General features: G+C 37.0%; 2 protein-coding genes across 5 annotated transcripts in view; both read left to right on the top strand.

The window, feature by feature from the left end:
- The window catches only part of sh2d3cb (SH2 domain containing 3Cb), a 17,908-nt gene extending 1,242 nt beyond the window's left edge, over positions 1-16,666 (top strand). Inside the window, exons 1-11 of one of the 4 annotated variants that reach the window (XM_073839538.1) lie at positions 390-538; positions 2,905-2,944; positions 3,894-4,022; positions 8,153-8,586; positions 9,996-10,072; positions 10,156-10,637; positions 11,851-11,966; positions 12,048-12,219; positions 15,422-15,533; positions 15,619-15,825; positions 16,054-16,666. In XM_073839538.1, the coding sequence (XP_073695639.1) occupies positions 2,918-2,944; positions 3,894-4,022; positions 8,153-8,586; positions 9,996-10,072; positions 10,156-10,637; positions 11,851-11,966; positions 12,048-12,219; positions 15,422-15,533; positions 15,619-15,825; positions 16,054-16,223 (1,926 nt within the window). In that variant the 5' untranslated portion in view covers positions 390-538; positions 2,905-2,917 and the 3' untranslated portion in view covers positions 16,224-16,666. Of the gene's footprint in view, positions 1-389; positions 539-793; positions 998-2,904; positions 2,945-3,893; positions 4,023-8,152; positions 8,587-9,995; positions 10,073-10,155; positions 10,638-11,850; positions 11,967-12,047; positions 12,220-15,421; positions 15,534-15,618; positions 15,826-16,053 lie in introns of those variants that run through there. The other 3 variants (XM_073839537.1, XM_073839535.1, XM_073839536.1) reach the window with 3 other exon arrangements.
- Positions 16,667-17,575: 909 nt separating this feature from the next.
- Positions 17,576-23,506, top strand: tor2a (torsin family 2, member A). Its single transcript, XM_073839540.1, has 5 exons — positions 17,576-17,747; positions 18,540-18,805; positions 18,904-19,079; positions 21,783-21,910; positions 22,033-23,506. The coding sequence occupies exons 1-5, from the start codon at positions 17,630-17,632 to the stop codon at positions 22,275-22,277; spliced, it is 933 nt and encodes a 310-aa protein (XP_073695641.1). The 5' UTR covers positions 17,576-17,629; the 3' UTR covers positions 22,278-23,506.
- The last annotated feature ends 1,691 nt before the right edge of the window (positions 23,507-25,197 follow it).

Raw genomic sequence — 25,197 nt, 5'->3', positions numbered from 1 at the left:
AATGGTGTGGATTGACATTTTCATACAGTAAATGGTTTATAACAGTGTTATATGTTTTGTTTAGTTTTGCCATTTTCAAATGCTAAATACATTTTTAAAAGTTAATCTGCTTTATCTGCAAGCTGAGCCACTCAGAGACTGGCACAGGGAATGATACAATGATCTGAATGAGACCATGGGCATCTGCGAGCCTCAGTTGGTATTGCTGAACTGTTTAAACAAACGCTTTTGGGTACAATAACAGGCATTTTGTGAGAATGATGAAGTTGCCAAGTTGTAGGGGGAGGGGTGAGAAAGATACAGAAACAAACGTCATCAGGAGACACTGCAACATTGTAGCAAAGAATAATAGACGCACTGCGTGTCAAAGAACGTGACAATGAAATGGACTCCGTGTCACTCACCACAGATCATACAGCAGGATAAGCCTCATGACCATGGGTTAATAGTGGTTTATGACAGCTAAGGTTATTTAAACAACCATAAAACAGAATGAAAGTGAAATTCAATCGCAATGAGTTCCACACTGAGCGCTGAGGTGAGGTATTACAAAATTACTTTGAATGTTGAACTTTTCGGGTCCTCTGATTATAAAAGTAATCGCAGCAGCTGCATTCTCTCTAATTTAAACAGTAAACAGTCGCATGTCACGGTAAAGTTACATTGCCAGTAAGTCTTTTGTGATTATAGTGATAGATGGAGCTTGTTTATGGATGTCTGAGAGGAGCAGAGAGGTTCGGGGAGGGGAGTCTGACTGCTTATTATGTAACTGCCGTTTGGAAATGTGTTTTCGCGCTCAGCTTTCAGAGTCTGACATTCCTACAGTTCCATTGGGATTCCGTTAGACAACAAAGAGAGAACAGAAGAGGACAACACAGAGAAACAACGTGCGTAGAGTACGTGCTCATCCTCATCCTGTCATTTCGCATGTTGCACTTGTGGATGGTCTAACAAGTGTTTTTTAGGAGAGAATGACTTTGTTGAGAATCTCTTTCTGGTAGGAGGTTATTTTATGGTTGTTAAAATGTTGTTTAGGCATCGTCTGATTAATAACATACGCTACATGTTATTACTGTAAGGTGTTTAAAAGTGACGTCTAATATGTTTATACCATTTAGTTCTTGATATATTGAAATATTCATGATTTGACTGAGGAAAACAACAAAACAAAGTTTGCTCATCCTCATCCTGTCACATCGCATGTCGTATTTGTGGAGAGATTTTTTACTGAGAACAAGTAAAGTGTTTAAGGGAGTATTTTGTAGAGGAGAATGATTTTCTGAGAATGATTTTCTGGTGGGAGGTTATTTTATGGTTTGTTAAGAGATTTTTTAGATGACGTATGATTTATATAATGTAAAAATAAAAACAATTAAACAAACAAAATTGTAATTGGCATTGAGACTTGTTTTCAAATAATGTTGTTTCTTACCCCATATGGCAAATATTTTCTAACCAAAAATTAAACCAAATGTAGTGTAGTGTGTGTGTGTGTGTGTGTGTGTGTGTGTGTGTGTACTATCAGTGAAAAGATTTTTGATGTTTTTTTAAAGTCTTTTCTGCTCACCAAACCTGCATTTATTTGATCCAAAATACAGCAAAAACATAAATTATTGAAATAATTTTACTATTTAAAATAACTGTTTTCTATTTGAATATATTTTAAAATGTAATTTATTCCTGTGATTTTAAAGCTGATCTTTTAGCATCATTATTCCAGTCACATGGTCCTTCTGAAATCATTCTGATTTGCTGCTCAAAAACATTTATTATTATTATGATGTTGAAAACAGCTGAGTGGAATTTTTCAGGTTTCTTTGATGAATATACTGTTCAGAAGACCAGCATTTATCTGAAATAGAAATATTTCTAACATTATAAATGTCTTTATCATCACTTTTGATCAATTTAAAGCATCCTTTAAATGATATAGTGTATAATGTTACAAAATCCTTTTTTTTAGACAAATGCTGATCTTTGGATCTGTCTGTTAATCAAAGAATCCTCACCTTTATTAAATATTGATAATAATAATAATGTTTACAATAAACATTGTAAAACGTAAACAATGTTTCTTGAACAGCAAATCAGCATATTAGAATGATTTCTGAAGGATCATGTGACACTGAAGACTAAAAATTTAGCCTTGATCACCGAAATAAATTATATTTTAAAATATATTAAAATAGAAAGCAGTTATTTTAAATAGCAAAATATTTCACAATATTACTGTTTGTGCTATATTTTGGATCAAATAATTGCAGGCTTGGTAAGCAGAAAAGACTTCCTTAAAAAAAAAAACATTAAAAAAGTTACTGTTCAAAAACTTTTGACTGGTAGTATATAAAAAATATGTGTGTTCCATATTTATACTTCTATATTTGTACTGGAAAACAATGAGACTTGTGGTATTTGTCTGACTGTGAGTTGAGGAATGCATTCAACGTTTTGTTTTTAACTACTTTTTTTCCAGCCCAGAAGGCTGTGTTCTGTACGGAAAGTTAAATATCTGATTGTGAAACCATGAGAGGGAACTGGTGTTGTAATCTCTAAGATATTCAGTCTGTCTGGCATGGAGGCTTTTTGTTTGGGAATGGACACAGCAGGCTGTAACTGGGTGTTGTCAGATGTATCTGTGGTCCAGCAGTTAATATACTAAACTGTGTAAAAGCATCTTCTAATACACAAAGGATATAGCGGTCATGGGAAAGAGCAGCATGTGTTTTCCTGTGACCGTTTCCTGCCTTGGAGCCACCTGCCTGTCACTGCATACTCTAATGTGAAGTTATGCTTATGAATAAGAGTTTCCACTCAGAAACAAACACATGAATCATTGCACATTACCACATTTTGACATCGGTTACCACACTGGTCTAATTTTATCATTTGTTCTGTATTTTACAGGCATTCAGGTCACATGGAAAACAGTGGCGTTTATGTAAAGGTAGGCTACCGTGTAATATATTAACTTGACAGGTTTCAGGGTGACATTGTGACATTGTTAAGGAGAAAATAAAAATTCTGTCTTCATTTACATTCCAAACCTGATTTTCTTTTTTCTGTGAAACACAGAAGAAGATATTTTAAAAATATTTGAAAACTAAACAGTTTCCCATTGACTTCCATTGTAGTTTTTTGTCCATGATAGAAACCAGTGTGAACCTAAACTGTTTAATTATCAATATTCTACAAAATATGTTCTTTTGCATTCCGCAGATGAACGTCATACAGGTTTTTGGGTGAACTACCCCATTAACTTTTGGTAAAAAATGATGAGCATTGACTATTAAAGATAAAAATGGCAGCATTATGAAGGTTATTTTGTTACTTACAAAGGAGTCTGAGAGCTTAGCCATTAAACTCTAATTGTATTAGGATGGGTGACACAAAAGGGCTTGGACTGCTGCCCATGTGTTCAGAATGGTTGAGGACAAACAGGGTTACTGTAGGCAACCAACTGTGCCAAATGTTGCTGTTTATTTTAGAGCAACTGAAAACGGGCTCACATTTAAATAGAGATGTTTCACATTGTACCGCTGGTAGTTCTGTTGTAGCCTCTAGAACAAAGGCAGTATTTTCACCATTACTGTCGTTTGTCTTTCTGCACAATGGTTACTTAACATGCAGGACGTTTTCCCATAATTTAAGTTCAGCTTTATCAGTTTTATTGCTCCGGATGAACGTATAAATATATTGGATAATGGGGATAGTTGCTGCATGTGAGTCTCCACACAATGCTGTTAGCAATAATATATTACTGCAGTGATATATATTGGCCTTTTACAGAGAGTCAACACAATGATGTCACCTTAACAGCCAAGAGCTGCAATGTAGATGTGAGTCATTAGTTTTATAGGAAGTTTGCTTTCTAATCATTGCTTTATTTTCTTTAGTTTTCTAAAGAGACATGCCAACTGAATTCACCATCAGACAAACTAAAGCAGGAGTTGGAAGAAGAGCTGAAATTGAGCAGCTGTAACTTATCAAGTCATGGCTGGTACCATGGTCGGATACCTTGGGAGGTGAGATTGTAAATATCTTTATGTAAAAATATAGGTTCCAAAAAGATGTTTTCCCATATGCTATAAAAAAAATTGTTAATTCCCCAAAAGAAGTAATCAGTTCTTAAAAGAACCATTTTTTATCTTTGTTTGAAGAGCTTTTTAATATTCTAAAGAAAAAATTTGCATTGTAAATGTTTGTAGAAAATGGTCTACAAACCATGGTTGTTAAAGGGATAGTTCACCCAAAAATAGAAATTCTGTCATTAATTACTCACCCTCATGTCGTTCCTAACCCGTAAGATCTTTGTTCATCTTCGGAACACAAATTAAGATATTTTTGATGAAATCCGAGAATTTTCTAACTCTCCATAGACAGCAACACAACTGAAACGTTCAAGGCTCAGAAAGGTAGTAAGGACATTTTTAAAATAGTCATGGTTCAACCATAATTTTATAAAGCTACGAAAATACCTAACTTTGACTTTATCTTCATTTGTGTTCTGAAGATGAATAAAGGCCTTACAGGTTTGGAACAATATAAGGGCGCGTAATTAAGAGAATTTTTATTTTTGGGTAAACTAACCATTTAAAGGGTAATCTGATGCCCATTTTCCACAAGTTCATATGATTATTTAGGGTCTTAATGAAAGGTCTCTAATATACTTTGGTTAAAAATTCTCAATAGTAGTGTAAAAAACACCCTTTTACCTTGTCAAAATCAGCTCTGCAAAATATTAGCTCATTTTATCGCTGTCACAAGGAGTCAGACTGAGACGTGCGGATCCAATTGCAGCATTTATTAGAATCGTCAACATGCAGGAATAATCACCAGAAAACAGGAACAACGTAGGTAATCCGGGAAACAGTTCAATAGACAGGCAATGGTCGCAATGGCAGGAAGCAGGAATCGTCAATGGGGTACACAGTCCAGAGTCATACACAGATAATCCAACACAGAGAAAAACGCTTAGAATAATGACCATATGGAACGGTAAGACTTCGCAAGGTGGCTGTGTGTGTGAGTGGCTTAAATGCATGTGGGTAAATGATAAACAGGTGTATGCAGCAATCAGTTCAGTGGGAAACGAGGAGCAGCTGTGTGCAGTGATTGGTGCAGTGGCTTATATGGTTTGCAGTCCAGAATGTGTGTGCTAGAGTTCATGACGAGATAGACCAGATACGTGACAGAGCCCCTCCCCAAGGAGCGGCTTCCAGACGCTCTAACCACATAATACAACCTGGAGGGTGGTGGAGCGGAGGCGGAACAGGGGGAGGGATGGAGGGCCAGGTCCATGTAGGGGTACTGGAACCACGAACTGAGGCGGAGCCGACGGAGGGAGAAGCCATGGCGGAGGAAGGGTTGGCTCCTGCATGGGGCCGACCGACGGAGGTGGAGCCGGTGGAGCCCGAGGCGGAACCGGAGAGTCGATGGTCCTAGGTGACACCGAGGATCCGGAGGGCCAAGGCGGAGCCCAAGGCTCTGGCAACCCCGGCGGAGATGGAGGTCCGGAGGTACGCAGCGGAGCCGGAGTGACAGAGGATCGAGGCTGTGCCCACGGGAGGGAGGAGGTCCACAGAGCCGGCAGGACGGAGTGACGAGGCGCAGCCGGAGGAGTAGAGTCCAGAGGCGAAGGTGGGGCGACGACTGACCGGGGCGGAGCCGGAGAGACGATGGAGCCCGGAGGAGCTGGTGGGCCGATGGCCGACAACGGAGACGAGGGAGCACAGAGCTGGGGTGGAGCCGCAGGGTCGGAGGACCGAGGTGGAGTCCAGGACTCTGAGACTGGAGGTGATGGTGAGGGATCCTTTAGTCTGGACACCGATGGAGACTGGCAGTCCCACGGCAAGTCCTCTGCACCGAAGGTGGGATGTGGGTGAGCAGAGGGACTGTCAGGAGACAGAGGTGGCGGGACTGGAGCAGCAGGGAGGGTGGGTGGGAACAGTCCATGCATGAGCTCCGTGACCAGAACCGGGCAGACAGGAATCTCAGGACGACTGGATGGAACCAGCGGAGTCTCTGGAAGGCTGGGCGGAACCAGCGGAGGCTCTGGAAGGCAGGGCTGAACCAGCGGAGTCTCTGGAAGACTGGGCGGAACCAGCGGAGTCTCTGGAAGGCTGGGCGGAACCAGCGGAGTCTCTGGAAGGCTGGGCGGAACCAGCGGAGTCTCTGGAAGGCTGGGCGGAACCAGCGGAGGCTCTGGAAGGCTGGGCGGAACCAGCGGAGGCTCTGGAAGGCTGGGCTGAACCAGCGGAGGCTCTGGAAGGCTGGGCTGAACCAGCGGAGGCTCTGGAAGGCTGGGCTGAACCAGCGGAGGCTCTGGAAGGCTGGGCGGAACCAGCGGAGTCTCTGGAAGGCTGGGCGGAACCAGCGGAGTCTCTGGAAGGCTGGGCGGAACCAGCGGAGGCTCTGGAAGGCTGGGTGGAACCAGCGGAGGCTCTGGAAGGCAGGGCTGAACCAGCGGAGTCTCTGGAAGGCTGGGCGGAACCAGCGGAGTCCCTGGAAGGCTGTCTTGAGGAGCGGGCTCTGGACGACGCTCTTGTGAAGCGGGCTCTGGACGACGCTCTTGTGAAGCGGGCTCTGGACGACGCTCTTGTGAAGCGGGCTCTGGACAACGCTCTTGAGGAGCGGGCTCTGGAGAACTGGACGACCCCAGCGGAGATTCAGGAGGGCTGGGCGTCTCCAGCGGAGACTCTGGAAGAGCAGGCTCTGAGCGAGCGGTCACTGGAGGGCGCTCTGGCGGCGCAGTCACTGGAGGGCGCTCTGGCGGCGCAGTCACTGGAGGGCGCTCTGGCGGCGCAGTCACTGGAGGGCGCTCTGGCGGTGGAGACTCTGATTTGACGGTAGCCATCTTGTGCCATGGCTGTGGAAGGGGGCCCATCTTGAGAGCAGACTCTGGAAGGGCAGCCATTTTGCGAACAGAGTCTAGAAGGGAGGTCATCTTGTCAAGAGACTCTAGAAGGGAGGCCATCTTGCTTACAGACTCATGCGGGTCCATATTGTGATGCTGGAGAATAAAGCTGCTGGATCCTTGTAGAGGCGAAGTCTTCTGTCACAAGGAGTCAGACTGAGACGTGCGGATCCAATTGCAGCATTTATTAGAATCGTCAACATGCAGGAATAATCACCAGAAAACAGGAACAACGTAGGTAATCCGGGAAACAGTTCAATAGACAGGCAATGGTCGCAATGGCAGGAAGCAGGAATCGTCAACGGGGTACACAGTCCAGAGTCATACACAGATAATCCAACACAGAGAAAAACGCTTAGAATAATGACCATATGGAACGGTAAGACTTCGCAAGGTGGCTGTGTGTGTGAGTGGCTTAAATGCATGTGGGTAAATGATAAACAGGTGTGTGCAGCAATCAGTTCAGTGGGAAACGAGGAGCAGCTGTGTGCAGTGATTGGTGCAGTGGCTTATATGGTTTGCAGTCCAGAATGTGTGTGCTAGAGTTCATGACGAGATAGACCAGATACGTGACAATCGCATGGGCCCTTTAAATGCAAATGAGCTCTGCTCGCCCCACCCTGCCCCGCCCCTCTCTGCTGTGGGATTATGAGCGGTAATGTTTACTTTAGCCGCATTTAGCCGCGTTTAGCTGCGTTTATCAGCAAAACTTGCCAACAAGCACATTATTAAGAAAGGCCATTTGCAAAGATGCATAAAAAACCCTTATAACTCACTTCTGCTGTGGGTGAAGCTGCATCACGAGTGATTCACACGAACATAGATGCATATGTAGATCAGAATCGGCGCTTTCCTTTTAAAAATGAAAGTAAAGTTGTCCTCTGTCCAAAGTCGACACAATGGCAATCGTATTCGGCCTGCTTCAGCTCGCTGAGGGCGGGTCTAAGGTAAGACGCTCATGTCAATCAACTGTGTTTTGTCACAACGATAAGAAGATGATTTTAAAATAATAATAATAATAATAGATAATTTTACTTATCCCTAATTCTAATTAAAGATGAAAAAATACCACTGGGGGGATTTTTATAATTGTAGGGTGGATGTGTACACAAACTGCCAACACACATTAATGTTCAAACAACATGTAAAAGTTAGTTTTGCATCCGATGACCCTTTAAAAGTTGTTACCATAGATACCAATGAGGAACCTTACATATTTACATTGTCTTGGTTTGACAGGTGTCTGAGTCTCTTGTGCAACGGGATGGTGATTTTCTAGTCCGTGACTCCCTCACTAGCGTTGGAGACTATGTCTTAACCTGCTGCTGGAACCAGAAAGCTCTTCATTTCCTCATCCACAAGGTTCTGCTCAGATCTTATGACACACATACTCAAGAGCAGTACATTCTGGAGAAGGAAACATTTGATTCTGTGCCAGCGCTGGTTCATTCCTATGTTGGAAATAAAAGGCCTCTGACAAAGCAGAGTGGTGCCTACATTTACTCACCAGTTATCAGGACACTTCCACTTAGACACTTAGAAACCATGTTTGGGCTGCCAAGTGTGGAGAACAGCCCGGTAAACTCACCAACTAGGCAAAAGGGAAGCCAAATGAAGAGGGAAAGCATAACGGTGACAGAGGCTTTGGAAATAGAGCTGATAAGACCACAGAGGTGAGTTTTATGATAAAAATTGTTCAGTAAATCATTCGTTAGTACACTATTACATACATCAATATATATGTATGTACAGTTGAAGTCAAAAGTTTACATACACCTTTACATACCGAAATAAGAGGGATCATACAAAATGCATGCTATTTTTTTATTTAGTACTGACCTGTATAAGATATTTCACATAAAAGATAGTTGAATTTATAAAAATGTCTCTGTTCAAAGGTTTACATATGCTTAATTCTTAATACCGTAATAGGTGTTGTTACCTGAAGGATCCACAGCTGTGTTTTTTTTTTTGTTTAGTGATAGCTGTTCATGAGTCCCTTGTTTGTCCTGAACAGTTAAACTGCCCGCTGTTCTTCAGAAAAATCCTTCAGGTCACTACATATTCTTTGGTTTTTCAGCATTTTTGTTTATTTAAACCCTTTCCAACAATGACTGTATGATTTTGAGATCCATTTTTTCACACTGAGGACAACTGAAGGACTCATATGCAACTATTACAGAAGTTTCAAACGCTCACTGATCCTCCAGATGGAAAGATGATGCATTAAGAGCCAGGGGTGTAAACTATTGAACAGAATGAAGATGTGTACGTTTTTCTTATTTTGCCTAAATATCATATTTTTCATTTAGTACTGCCTTTCAGAAGCTACAGAACATACTTTCATGTTTCCCATAAGACAAAATAAGTTAAATTTACCCTGATCTTCAAATTCAAAAAGTTTTCACCCCCGGCTCTTATTGCATTGTGTTTCCTTCTGAAGCGTCAGTGAGCATTTGAGTCCCTCAGTTGTCCTCAGTGTGAAAACCTTGATCTCAAAATCATACAGTCATTGTTGGAAAGGGTTCAAATTCACAAAAATGCTGAAAAACCAAGAATTTGTGGGACCTAAATCATTTTTCTGAAGAATAGCAGATAGTTTAACTGTTCAGGACAAATAAGGGACTGCTGAACAACTATCAAGTGTATATAAACTTTTGAATGGGGTCATTTTTATAAATTCAACTATTATTTTATCTTGTGGACTAAACATCTTTTATGTGAAATACCTTATTCAGGATGGTACTAAATAAAAATAACAAGCACTTTGTATGATCCCTCTTATTTTGGTAAAATAATTAACATTTTGAAGATTCTGCAAAGTTTATGTAAACTTTTGACTTCAACTGTATATTATACACTGATAATAAAAGGGCATATCAGAATCAGCATTTTAGAATGATTTCTGTAGGATCATGTGACACTGAAGACACTGGAGTAATGATGCTGAACATTTACAGGAATAAATCACATTTTAAAATATATTCAAATAGAAAGCATAAGAGTCTTCTGCAAAAGCATAAAAAAATTTAAACAATTAGGTTTTCTTTAATAATTGATTGTCCTGTACTGTATTCCACAGTGACGTTGTGAGGAGTTTTGATGGCACTGTGGAGCAGCGCGTTGTTGTATCAACTTCCCCTATAATAATGAGCACATGTAAGATTCAATTCCCATCAAATCAAGTAAAACTAGAGAGTATGAGAATAACATTGTGACTCTGCGTCTGCTTTTGTCTCCAGTGGCCAGGCGGCGACGAAGCCCCTCTGAAAACAGGAAGTTTGTTATAGTTCCTTCATCACCTGTCCTCCAAAAGTCCAGTGAAATACGGCTTTGTTCATCTCCCCCTGAAAACACTCTTATCTATTTAGAGCCAACAGTACATCTTCTGTCCTCCATGACACATTCCCATCAAAACAACAGAGAAGCAAACCATGCAAAAAATGACCCAGAGATTTCTCAAGCTGACCCTGTGGATACAAATCTTCCCTTTGTAGGAAATGAGATGCAGACTTTGGATTGCAGAGAGGAGTACGATGAGGATTATTTAGTGCCTTTCATCATGGACACAGTTTCGTGTTTCAAACCTAGTATGTATCAGTCACCACTGATACCCCCAGAAAATAAACCTTTGGAGACCAGAATACTGAAAAAAGTGAAGGACGTCCTGTTTGAAGCTGATATAAAGACAATGGCCATGCATATCACCAAAGTTGACTGCATGGTAGGTTTGATTGTATAAAGTATTAATGTTTGGAGGTTAGATTACTTTTCATGCATTAAAATAACTGACATTTATAGGACCCAGTGAAATTCCGATTCAGTTTTTCTGTTTTAATTTCTCTAGATTCCAATTTTTGTTTTAGTTTGAACTTTTCTAGACTCTGTTTTAATGGTTAAATTAAAAAATATTAATCAAAAAGCATGGCTAATTAATTGAAGTCAAGAAACGTACACAATTTAAGGGCAATTTATTAAAAGTTGAACAAAAATTACATTTTTAAAGGGTTAGTCCACCCAAAGATTAAAATTTACAGATTATTTACTCACCTCAATGCATCTTAGGTGTATATGACTTCCTTCTTTCAGACGAATGCAATCGTAGTTATATTAAAAATAGTTCTGGCTCCTTCAAGCTTTATAATTTTACAAATGTTTCTCTTTATCAGTCCAAAACAAGTCCAATAAAGCGCGTCCATACATAATAAAAAAGAGCCTCACGTGGTTCGGGGGAGTGAATAAAGGCCTCCTGTAGCGAATCAATGTTTTTAAGAAAAATATCCATATTTAAAATGTAATAATCACTTTAATCTAGTTTGCGCCAACTGGAAGCCATTCCAGGTGGATGACGTAGGATGTATGTGTTACGAAAACGCATCGATTCACTACAGGAGGCCTTTATTCACCCCCGGAACTGTGTGAGGCACTTTTTATTATGGATGAATGCACTTTATTGGACTTGTTTTAGACTTTTGAAAAGAAACACCCACCCATGCCATTATAAAGCTTGAAAGTGCCAGGAAAATTTTTAATATAACTCCCATTGCATTTGTCTGAGAGAAGGAAGTCACATACACCTAGGATGCCTGGAGGGTGAGTAAATAATGGGCTATTTTTCACTTTGTTATGACATCCCATGTTATTTTACAGTAAGTTCCATTTTTATGGAATGGATTCCGCATTTCTGTCCATGTTTTCCGCATTGCGGAAATCATTAGGCCCCTACATTTATTAGGGCTGCACAATTAATAGGAATAAAACCAGAATTGCAGTTGGCCTTATCGAAAAGTATGTGATATGTGAATTGCATTTTAAATCACATTGTTATTATTATTACATTAAATTATTTTTTTCATAACTTTTTTCAAGTATGTTATGTGCTGCAAATAAGAAGATTCTGCACTTAAATAACAAGATTATTAATCTCAACTCTGCAGGTTGCTCGAATTCTGGATACGTCTGATGATATGATGAAAGGAATGGGGGTGGGTTCAGGATTGGAGCTACTTACCCTCCCACATGGACATCTTCTCCGTCAAGATCTACTTGAAAGGTTAGTTACCCTCGCTTTGTAAGATCAAGTCTTTCAGTGAGATGATAACCTGTTCTAAATAACTCCTCCTTCGCCCCTCAGGTTCCACACCATGTCCATAATGCTGGCTGTTCAGCTGCTGGGCTGCACAGGCAGTGCTGATGAACGAGCTACCCTGCTGCACAGAGCCATCTGCCTGGCCTCTGAACTCAAGAGCAGTTTGGGCAATTTGTTTGGCTTTGCCACAGTTATGAAATGCCTCGAATTACCACAGGTTAGGAAGACCTCTCTTGAACTACAAAAAAAAGTTTATCAATAATATATTTTTTTTTTTTTGCTGCTTAAGTATTTATTTTAATTTATTTATTAGATTTTTTTCCTTATATTCAAAACTTACAAAACATACACAAACACATATTCACTCACATACCATTGTCCAATAAACAATGTTGACAATAACATACACATACAAAAAACTACAAAAAAAAACACATTTAACCTTCAATTAGTTTCACTGTTTTTTCCTCAAAAGTTTGCAACTGTTCGAAATTATCTTATAGCCTGCATATTTCATAATCTAACAGAATGGATTTTTATTGCAGGTTCAGGAATATGAGTCATTATTGGTTAGTTATAATGATTTTTTTTTTTGGGGGGGGGGTTAGATTCCTCAAATCTAATCTTCTTCTTAGTTTAAATGTTTATTTGTTTCAGGGGGTCAATTTATCCATTTCCAATAACATTTGTATCATTAAAATAATCTATAAACGCTTGCCAAATTTTATAGAATTTTTCTCCTTTCTTTTTGAGGGTCCATCTGATTTTCTCCAGCTCCAAATGTTTCATTACATCCCTCATTAGATTAATATATGAAGGGGCAGCTTTTTGTTTCCAGTTTAATAGTATTAACCTTCGTGCTAGTAGACAGATAAATGAAACCATGTTTCGTTCAGTACTGTTTTTAGCTATCTCAGATTCTACAATACCTAGAACCGCCATCAGTGGATCTAGTTCAATAGGTCTTTGAAATATCCTTGAAAATGTCAGAAAGATACCTTTCCAGTAAGCTGATCATTTTGAGCAGCTCCAAAACATATGAGCCAATGATGCTGGTACAAGTCCACAACGATCACATGAAGGATTCTACCTCCGGAAATATCTTATTGAGTTTTTGCTTAGACCAGTGTAAAAGATGTATTACTTTGAATTGTATAAGGCCATGCCTTGCACATACCGATGACTTATGGATCTGTTTGAGGGCTGTTTCCCATTGCTCCTCTGTAATTTCTACACCTAAATCTTCCTCCCAGGAGGACTTTAAGTGTTCTAGAGTTGATGTGCTTGTCAACTGAAAGAGCATTTCATATATGTATGAAATGCGTCCTTTCTTATGAGGATCATGTAAGATGATCATTTCCATTACTGATTGATTCAGAGAATTGGGATATACTGGATTATTTTGTTTAACAAAGTTACGCACCTGTAAATATTAAAAAAAAAATGAGACTGAGGTATGTTGTATTTGTTTTGTAGTTGCTCAAATGATGGGAAAATTTTATCAATAAATAGATCTATAAAACTATGAATTCCTTTTCCAAACCAGTCATCAAATATTGTATTTTTAAATGAGGGAGCAAACCATTGATTCTTTATGAGGGGGCTTTGGAGAGAACCAACTTGCCAGCCAAAAGATTTTCGGACCTGGGACCAAATCTTGAGTCTATGCGAAACTACTGGATTGTCTAGCAGCTCAGGAACAGATTTACATGGGTTGGATATATATAATAATAAATCATCCGCATATAATGATACTTTATGTTCCCCTCCACCTCGAACAATCCCACTATAACCAGTCAAGTTTCGCAGAGAAATCGCCAAAGGTTCAATTGCTAGTGCAAAAAGCATTGGCGATAATGGGCAACCTTGTCTAGTAGAACGAGTCAACCTAAAGTAATCAGACCCGAGATTATTGGTCTGTACTGATGACATTGGGGATGTATAAAGGAGCCGAATCCATGAAATAAATATAGTACCGAAACCAAACCTCGACAGGGTCGAGAAGAGATAATCCCACTTAAACCCTGTCAAAGGCCTTCTCAACATCTAATGAAATAAGTATTTCAGAATGAGATCTTGAATGAGAGGAATATATTATATCAAATAATCTAAGGATTGTTGTGAGCCATTTGTCTGTTTCTAATAAAACCCGTCTGATCCTCATGAATTATAGCTGGTAGTACTTTATCTAACCTAATGGCCATAATTTTAGCTAATATTTTGCTGTCTACGTTTAATAGACTCACTGGCCTATATGATGCTGGATCAAGTGGGTCCTTTCCTTTCTTATGTATTAAAGAAATTGATGCCTGGTATAATGTGGCTGGAAGAAGACCCCTCTCTAATGATTCATTAAAAACCTCTAGAAGAAGAGGGGCAACATCTGTGAGGAAAGTTTTGTAAAATTCTGATGTATACCCATCTGGACCAGGTGCCTTTGAAGATTGTAGACTATGTATTGCAAAATTAACCTCTTCCAAAGTAGGTTCTTCTAATAACTTTTTATCACTTTCATTAATGGAGGGAATATCTAAGTTATCAAAAAAAGTTGTTGAAGAGTCTGGTTTCTTTTGTTGACTCAGTTGAATATAATTTCATATAAAATTGCTCAAATTCTTTATTAATTTCTAATTGATTAAAAAGTCTTAATTGTAGTTGTATTAAATTTAAGGCCATAAAAAGTCTTAAATGGTACAAGAAAGTCTTAATTGTGATTTCAAGAGGTCTTAAATTTGCAGTTACCGGGAAAACTGCAATATTTCTGCTGTTCCGAAAGCACCACCTGCTTTCAGAGAATGAATTTGCATTTCCAATAAGGCTGTCTGCTGTTTTTGTTCTGACCAAAGTGAAAATCAACCAGAGATTTTACACTCAAACATGCAGCATGAGCTGTGAATGTAAACTGGTGGATCGACAAGAAGATAATGCATTATAGAAATCTAAACAATTAAGACAAAATAACAGAATGTATTTATATGTTATTTAATTATTATAATAATTGATTGATTTTTTTTAATTAATATAATTAATACTTTTGACATAATTTTATAAAACATTTTGTTTTGTGAAAACCTGTATAAAAACTGTAAATCATGCTGTAAATCATTTTACAGTTTAACATGTTACCATAGACATTGCCCTAACCTGCTATGATATTAATTTTACTTGTGCAGATCTTAAAAAGTCTTAAATTTTAGCTTAAAAATCCTGCAGATACTCTGAAAACCTGAGGCGTGAGCAATAGCTCATTATCATTTAAAGAGCACCAAAGTATGCAGACATTTAATGAAGTCTAAAGAATCATACCAAATTGTGGAAAATGGGCATCTGATGTCCCCTTTAATGAATAAAAACAAGTTAATTAAAATTGATAATAATTTGTTAATAATGTTCTAATCAATCAGTCTTTTCCTTTTCAGATTGCTCGCTTGAATGAGACATGGACGGTTTTACGTCAGAAGTACACAGAAAGTGCTGTCCTTTATGAGAAAACCCTTAGACCCTCAATGAGGATGATGAATGATGGAGAAGGTATTCATTCACACTCTAATTTATTCATATTCTGTCTGTGACACAGTTGCTTTAAAGATTCTCTTTGCTTACTACTCTCTTTCAGAGATAAGTAGACCCACAGACACAACTTTTCCCCATGTGCTCCCTCTGCTGGCCCTTCTTGAAAGAAATGTTGTGGCTCTTGAGGAGTCAGAGTCATGGGAAAGTACAGACACTGGAGTGGCCATGGTCTTGAGCCATCTGGATGCTGCACGCATGATCGCGTGCAACGGGAGGATCTTCAGTGCTAATGCAGAGGCCAAACTGCAGGGTAATGGCTTTATAACATAAACAATTTCTAATGGGTACAGAATTTTAGGGATATTTAGAATACTTTTGATAAAGACATAAATAGCTGCATTTATTAAAAACTGTCTACTTTAAAGTCAAATAAGCATAAAAGGTAAAAATAAGAATAAAATTTGCATACTTGCAATGTGAACATAAAGGTTATGTTTTAGGTCAGGTGTATATAATGTTCTGAATTATTCATTTGCAGGATTTCAGGAGGAAGCAGATGTTCTGGAGATCTTCCTCACAGAGTTTCAGATGCGTCTCCTGTGGGGAAGCCGTGGAGTCGAAAGAAATAAAGATGAACGTTATTCAAAATTTGATGAAGTGCTGACAGCTCTGTCCAACAGGCTTGAGCTTTCCAAATCACCAAAATGACAGAAGGGATGACTGCCATTTTCAGAATATCTACTATGTTTTATGAATTTATTTAGTTACATTGTTTTTTTCATAGCTTTATAGAGGGGATGTATGTCTGCCACTGTATATAAACTCAACACATCCTGCAATTTTAACTTATTTGATTATCAATGTTATTTTTGTTTTATATAATGTCTTATTGTTTACAGAGTGTACATAAAATCAATACCCAAAGTTATATTTTCAAGAGTAAGTAACTTTAACTATGCTAATATTGTTAACTTTGAACTCTGAAGTATGTTTTAATTGCACTGTTATTGGTTCATATAATCAATGACCAGATAATGGGTAATATTTACTCTTTGGTACACTTTTTGGAAAGATTTTAATATTATATATTTAACTCTATAATTTCATACTTACAGACATTGTTTATAAATAAATACAGAGCTGATTTATACTTTGATTTTCCTCCATTAAATTTACTGTGGTATATGTTTCCAAATGAAATGTTTGTTTATCTGATTTATTGCCAAGCATTTACTGATGTGAAATAGTAGTGTATGTACTTTGATACCAGTCGCCACATCATAGTCAAGTAAATCTTTGGTCAAGTGAATCTCTTATGCCTAATTTATTTAAACATCATTGATTCAAAATCATTTTTTTCTATGCATATTTCTTGTTTAGGAACTTTTACTGTTAACATGCTGATTATAATCACACTCTACAGAACACATAGGCTATTTGTTTTGTTTTTTATGTAGTATAAAAAATATATAAACTGTGTACTAGCACTAGTATTTCTGTACTAAATAACTTCCTTTGTAGCCTACTTATAATCATTCCTACCAGGGATGTCCTATTTCTACATTGCTCTTTGCGGTTCTCGAGTCACTGAACCGAGAACGGCCTCGTTCATGTCTGGTTCATAATGAGCCGAAAACAGACGAGCTTCCTACTTCAAAAATGTTGTGATAGAGCGAAAGGTTACTTAAATGGTAGAAGAAGAATACATACTGGAAATATATTTACCACATAGGCAATACGAAGAATGTATATAATAGCGTTTTATTAAAACGTGAAATAATTCTGCAGTTTGTAAATGCAAATATAGGTTCTAAATTAAGTTTTTTATGAGCTTGGAACACGTAAAATTACTATTAATACCGTTATAAAACTTAAATAAAACTTACTTAAAAAGAAAAACCTTTTTTGTTATTTTGGGGGCCACGGAATTATGCGAATACGTCACGACGTAAAAGATTCAGTGAATCATCCGTTCTACTCGAACTGCTCGAAAGAACCGATTCGCGGAAATGTGTGAAATCAGTTTGTTGCCCTCTAGTGTAGCGCTGTAGTAGTTCTGCTTCCGCCAGCCACCTCATCTTGGAGCTGTGCTCCGAGGCTATACAGTAGCTAAAATGATATTTATACTTCTTTTAATTTATTGTACGTCTTTAGGTACCGGTTTTGAGATGAAATCTATTTTTTGTTCAATATCTGATAGCTGCGACTGTGACTTCAAGCCAGACATAAAAGGTAAGGTGTGTGGGATCTTACCAGCTGTCTTTTCAGCATGTAAGACAGCTAGCGTTAGCTTCTGTAGTACTCAGTACTACAGTAAAACCAAGGGTCTTCTTTTAAAATAAATAACGGACACTTTTTATTTCGTTATACCACATACGCCAAGTTTAACTAAACCATTATTGGTAGATGACAGCTGACCACACTGTAAACAAACGAAATGCTACATAGTTCACAGTGTGTGTGTCTGCAGCTATGATTGCTGTGTGACTAGATGAAATGCTAAAATTCATTTGAGGTCAAATCTTTCTAATGTTGGCTGCCTATATGTTCATAAATAAATTTTAATGTCATAAAATGCATATAATTATATACATATCGATTTAGCTGGGCAACTGATAACACTAGAGAGGTGTGACTATACGTAAATATTTGAAAGAGTAACATTTTCACACAATAAACACAAAATGAAAATTAACAAAAAAATTACAGAATGTATTATACAAGACAGTTGGCAGTCACTTAACTGAGGTCTTATCTTATAAGTTAGTACTTAATCATTGTGTTTGTTTTTATATAATCTTATTTACATACTTGGTAAGCATACCAAACCAACTTGTGTGGTAACAGTAAATATCTCATGAAACAAACTTCTGCTTTTGACATGTCCTTAATGAATTGATGTGTCATTGTGTCATGCAGTATATGTGTCAAGGATCTTGTGACAGCTGTTCATGCTCCAGTGTAACAGCAAGGTTTTATCCACAAACCTATTTAAATATCCCAACTGTGCTTTTGTGTTTACAGGTTTAGAGTGGGACCTTTATAGAAACCTTTATGGTCAGCATATGGCTCAGGACATTGTCTCGGAAGCAGTGGTGAATTTTTTACAGAATGAAAATCCCGACAGACCACTGGTGTTGTCTTTACATGGAGCATCTGGGACTGGAAAAAGTCTGGTCAGCTCTATGATTGGACGACACATCTATGGAACGGCTATGGGCAGTCCATACATCCATCAGTTTGTTCCCACTTTACACTTTCCTTCAGCTGACAGGGTGAAACAGTACAGGGTATGTGTATGTTTACTGATATTAACACAGTTTAATATTTAGTTCCTGGATGAGTCCAGTCTTTTATTAATGTTTGTTCATTTTGTTTTTGTTCACAGTCAGATCTAAAACTCTGGGTCGAGAGAAACCTCACGGCTTGTGCTCGCTCAATCTTTATCTTCGATGAGATGGAGAAAATGCCTCCTGGTGTCATCGATGTTTTAGAACCACATTTAGGCCCCTTTCATGTTCTGTTCCGGACGAACTACCGTAAGGCGATTTATATTTTTATCAGGTAAGTCTAAATGACTGATTGATTAAATAATATTTTGTTTTCTTATTATGGATGCATTTCCATCCCTCAGGACGATAACAGATTTCAAAGCAAAGGTGATAGTTGACCAAAAAAGTGTGTCATGTCCTCACCTTCATGTCAGTTCAAACCCTTATGACTATGGTTAATTTGTGAAAAACTAATGAAAATATTTAAAATAGAACCTGAGAGATTTTTGTTCCTTTATTGAAAGTCCAGGTAATCAAACTTTAGAAGACTTTTTTTATTTAAGACTTTTTATTTTACAATTCTGACTTTTTTCTAGCAATTGTGAGTTTGCGTTTTGCAATTCTGACATTTTTTTCTCAGAATTGTAGGATGCATTGGTATGCGAAAGTTTGGGAATCCCTTGTAGAATCTGTGAAAATGTGAATAATTTTAACAAAATAAGAGAGATCATACAAAATGCATATTATTTTTTATTTAGTACTGTCCTGAGTAAGATATTTTACATCAAAGATGTTTACATATAATCCACAATACAAAATAATAGCTGAAATTATTAAAATAACCCCCTGCAAAAGTTTGAGAAACCTTAGTTTTTATTACTGCGTGTGGTTACCTGGATGATCTACGATTGTTTTGTTTTTTTTTGTTTTGTAACGGTTGTTCACGAGTCTCTTGTTTGTTCTGAACAGTTAAACTGAGCACTGTTCTTCAGAAAAAATCCTTCAGGTCCTGCAGATTCTTCATTTTCCAGCATCTTTTGCATATTTGAACCCTTTCCAGCAAAAAAGTCAGAACTGCAAGATACAAACTCAAATTTGAGGGAAAAAAGTTAGAACTGTGAGATACAAACTTGCATTTGTGAGAAAAAAAGTTAGAATTGCGAGATACAAACTTGCATTTGTGAGAAAAAAGTCAAAATTGTGAGATACAAATTCGCATTTGCGAGGGAAAAAAGTCTGAATTGTAAGATACAAACTTACATTTGCAAGAAAAAAAGTCAGAAATGCGAGATACAAACTCGAATTTGAGGGAAAAAAGTTAGAACTGTGAGATACAAACTCGAATTTGAGGGGAAAAAAGTTAGAACTGTGAGATACAAACTTGCATTTGTGAGAAAAAAAGTCAGAATTGCAAGATACACACTTGCATTTGCGAGAAAAAAGTCAAAATTGTGAGATACAAACTCGCATTTGCGAGAGAAAAAAGTCAGAATTGTAAGATACAAACTCGCATTTGCGAGAGAAAAAAAGTCAGAATTGTATGATACAAACTTGCATCTGCAAGAAAAGTCAGAACTTTGAGATACAAACTCACATTTGCGACAAAAAAAGTCAGAATTGCAAGATATAAACTCAAATTTGCGACAAAAAAGTCAGAAATGTGAGATACAAACTCACATTTACAAGAAAAAAAGTCAGAAATGCGAGATATAAACTCAAATTTGTGACAGATAAGTCAGAATTGCGCGATACAAACTTGCATTTGCAGAAATAAATCTGAATTATAAAATAGATTGTAACACAACTGCGAGATATAAATGTAATTTTGAGAACATATCAGTCTTTTTTTCTCTCAAAATTGGACTTTATAATTCTGCATTTGTGAAGAAAAAAGTCAGAACTGCAAGATATGAACTCACATTTGCTGACTAAAAAGTCAGAATTGCGAGATACAAACTTACATTTGTGAGGAAAAAAGTCAGAATTGCAAGATACAAACTCACATTTGCAATGAAAAAAGTCAGAATTGCGAGATACTTGAATTTTCAAGAAAAAAGTCAGAACTGCAAGATACAAACTCGAATTTGAGGGAAAAAGTTAGAACTGTGAGATACAAACTTGCATTTGTGACAGATAAGTCAGAATTTGTGCGATACAAACTTGCATTTGCAGAAAATAATCTTATTTATAAGCTAGATTGTAACACAACTGCGAGATATAAATGTAATTTTGAGAACATATCAGTCTTTTTTTCTCTCAAAATTGGACTTTATAATTCTGCATTTGCGAAGAAAAAAGTCAGAACTGCAAGATATGAACTCAAAATTGCTGACTAAAAAGTCAGAATTGCGCGATACAAACTTGCATTTGCGAGGAAAAAAGTCAGAATTGCAAGATACAAACTCACATTTGCAATGAAAAAAGTCAGAATTGCGAGATACATACTTGAATTTTCAAGAAAAAAGTCAGAACTGCAAGATACAAACTCAAATTTGAGGGAAAAAAGTTAGAACTGTGAGATACAAAGTTGCATTTGCGAGAAAAAAGTCAAAATTGTGAGATACAAATTCGCATTTGCGAGGGAAAAAAGTCTGAATTGTAAGATACAAACTTACATTTGCAAGAAAAAAAGTCAGAAATGCGAGATACAAACTCACATTTTGACTAAAAAGTCAGAAATGCGAGATACAAACTCACATTTTGACTAAAAAGTCAGAATTGCGAGATATTTGTTGTACTTATATTGCTGACTAAAAAGTTGCGTTTTTCTTGCAATTGTGAATTTATATGGATTTGCGACTAACTCTCAATTCTGAGAAATAAAAAAAAAAAACTGAGAAAAACAAGTTTCATTAAAAAATATTTAACTGTGTGTCTAGTGTTTTTGAAGATTAACCAAAGTCTTATAGTTTTAGAAAAACACGATGATGTGTAAATGATGACAAAATTTAAATTTTTGGATGAACTGTGTTTTTTTCTTTGTTTTTTTTTTCAGTACTGTGGGTCAGGAGGTAATAAACAAAGTTGCGCTGGAGAGCCGACAGGCAGGTAGAGATCGAGAGGACATTCTCCCTAAAGAGCTGGAAGACAGTATTGCTGATGCAGTGTACAACAACAAGAACAGTGAGTGTCGTAGATCTTCAGTTTAATCATGTTAATGATAGCTGCTAACCTTAGTGCTTAATATAGGTTGCACAATTTTCCTGTTAAATCAATCTAATCTGTAAGTGAACTTTGTTTCCCAGGTGGGTTCTACCACTCCAGAATAATTACAGAAAAGCTTATCACTCGTTTTGTGCCTTTCCTCCCCTTGCTGCGGCGACACGTGGAGCGCTGTGCCCAGCGGGAGCTCTGCCAGCGCGGAGAGTGTCAGCGTGCAGATGTGGCATCGTCCGTAGGGGGCGCCATGACTTACACACCAAATGACAGCCAATACTTCTCCAGCACTGGCTGCAAATTAGTGCCGGCTAAAGTTAACCTGTTCCTTTGAGGGTCAAAATAAAATCCCTTAAGGATCTTAAGGGAGATGGCACTATAGAGTAAATATACTTGAATTTGGGATTTGGGGACGTTCTCTCATTTGTATGTTTCATGCATATGAATGAGTTCTGATGAGGAACGAGCAGGGTTTGATAAATATCTCTAGCTCTGGTTTTGCCGTTTTTAACCAAGCAGGAATAAGTCACAGAGATTGACAGAGTTGGCATCAGTTCTCTGGGTCACTGAAACAACCTACAACTCAGTGTGCAGTTAACTACAAATCAAGTGCTCTCAGAACTGTAGTAATTATTTATTTTATCATGGGATGTTCTGGAAGCAAGTGCTGTTTTCCTGATTACGACCACTGGGTGGCAGCAGTGCCTACTTGAAGCAAGTTGTTTTTGCCCCACAATACCATTGTTATTGTTCCATTTTTAAAAAGCATATAAATTATGTATAATAGCTTTCTTTTAATATTTACATGGGTTTTCTTGTTAAACCAGAGAAATCAGAAATTCTGTTAAAATTCACAGCTTCACAAAAGGATTTCTTAAAGCAAGGATTTCAAGCAAAATTGTAATTCTGTCATTTACTCACCCTCATTGGTCATTTCAGACCTTTAAGACTTGCTATTTTTTTTTTCAGCATAAAGGTCCTAGATTTGGAACAACATGAACAACAATAAAATCAGTGAAAATATGTAGTACTATATTCACTTTAAGAAATAATTTAGTACATACGATTGAATTTTATTATCCGAGAAGCCATATTGTCTAATTGGATTAATCCGAGGCAAACTACTAGCTTTGAAATATTCCTTTTTTTTTTTTTGGTCATTTTACTTCCTTATATAAAATTCACAAAAAGGTTTGAACAAACCATTCATTCCTTTATTTAATTTAAAACACTAAAGGGAAAAGAAAAGATAATATTTTTGCTAAAGTGCCCTGATGTAAATAGAAATCGAATCATATCCAACTCCAGTGTTATTCATTGTTGTTTACGTTGTACAGTTATTCTCTAATAGTTTGTGATGCGATGTAAATAATTTTTTAATGGTTAAACCCTTTTCGTCATGCACTTTTCTATTCATTGATCAGCCATATGCATCTGCATTACGTTTGTTTTGTCTTTCTTTGTAATTTAATTTGAAACATACTTTGATACAAAGTGAAATAAAGGTACACTTCATAAATACACCTCAAAAGCATGACAATAAAATCAAGAAACATTTTTTCAGCTTGTGTGTTTGCTCTTTCAAATCCACACAGTCATTTTTCACTTATTGTCTTGTGTTTAAACTGCACCCTATATGGGCTATTCTACAGAATTGGTGTAAACTGCTGTCACATAACCAAAAAACTCATTTAAGTTTTCAAATATTAGATGTTTACTAAGATCCTTCTATTATCTGTTGAAACCCACAATAATATTTAAAATATCAGTAAGCTTAATATACAGGGTGGGCCATTTATATGGATACACCTTAATAAAAAGGGAATGGTTGGTGATATTAACGTCCTGTTTGTCGCACATTAGTATACTATTCAAGATACTAATGTGCCACAAACAGGACATTAATATCACCAACCATTCCCATTTTAGTAAGGTGTATCCATATAAATGGCCCACCCTGTATATAAAATCATCATTTAGTGGGTACTTTCAGTTGGGAGGTGGCTGTCCTGAACCCTAACCCCTATATTTCAACTTATTAAAATGATATTGAAATATTGTAGCATTTTATTCCATTGTTGTTTTTTAAAATATCTTTTAGATAAATAGAAAAATATTGATTTGATATTTTCTTTGTAAATCAGTAAACTTTATGTTAAAAACGGGTCCCGCAATTTGTATGTCACTACTGAAACGGTGTATATTTTAGTCTATTGGCCAAGACTGATTTTTACTAAACCCATACATCTCATAGCTACAAGGTGTAAGTAAATAGGTCTCTTCATTTTGAGGTAAATGTGTTCAAAAGTCTGAAAAATCTGTGTGTGACTTTTTGGAACGTCACTACCAAACACCTACAGTATGTTCTGCAGTTAAGCACACTTTTTGGGAGTTATTCCATAACATTTAGTTTTTATTGGCCACTCTATAAAACTGATTCAAAGTCAGAGTTGGAAACTGTCTTTTCCCACAAATTTTGTATGTATGCAATTTGTATAAAATCCAAGGTACACATTTCTAGTAATTGTGCAGTTAATATTCACTCATATTGTATTTTCAGAACATTTGGGAATATTTGTCCTCTCCCCAAATTTGATTACTGAAACAGAGTAATATATAATTTATTAAAATGGATTATTTTGACCTATTAATATTTTGCTTACATCTTCCTTGTAAATATGTATTTTTTCTATTTTATTAAAACATTTTCAGAGGTAAATTAATAACAATTACAATTTTAACAATATTCCAAGTGTGATTTATGAGATTTGTTGCATTTTGAATTAAATTTTTCATTGTAAAAGGCAAAAAAAATGATCATACGGATTTCAAAATGAAGGATTCATTAGTTTGAATATAGATTGAACCAAACACTATCGTAAGATCTTAGTTGATAATTCAGTATACTTTATTTTTGACAAAACATCCCATGTTTCGGTTGTGACTATACATTATCCGTAGTGACAGTAATGTTTTGGTAGCAACCACCTCACATTACAGAATTTTAACCCACTTACCAAAACAAAGTAAAATACTACAAATTTGTATAAATGTAATAAAATGTTGTTGATTTGCCCCAAATAAAGGATTATGTGTTCCCTTTTGTCACTACCGAAACAATTTCAGCTCCTAGCTCAAAGATGGTAATCAGCTGAACAGTAATGTGTATAACTGTTACAACTGTTATAAATGTTATGGAATAACTCTCAAAAAAGTGTGCTTTATTGCAGAAAAAAGGTGTTTGGTAGTGACGT

This window comes from Garra rufa, chromosome 5 (genome assembly GCF_049309525.1).
Source record: "Garra rufa chromosome 5, GarRuf1.0, whole genome shotgun sequence".
Lineage (NCBI taxonomy): Eukaryota > Metazoa > Chordata > Actinopteri > Cypriniformes > Cyprinidae > Garra > Garra rufa.
Note: the sequence above shows the minus strand (reverse complement) of the source record. Positions and strands in the feature narration are given on the sequence as shown.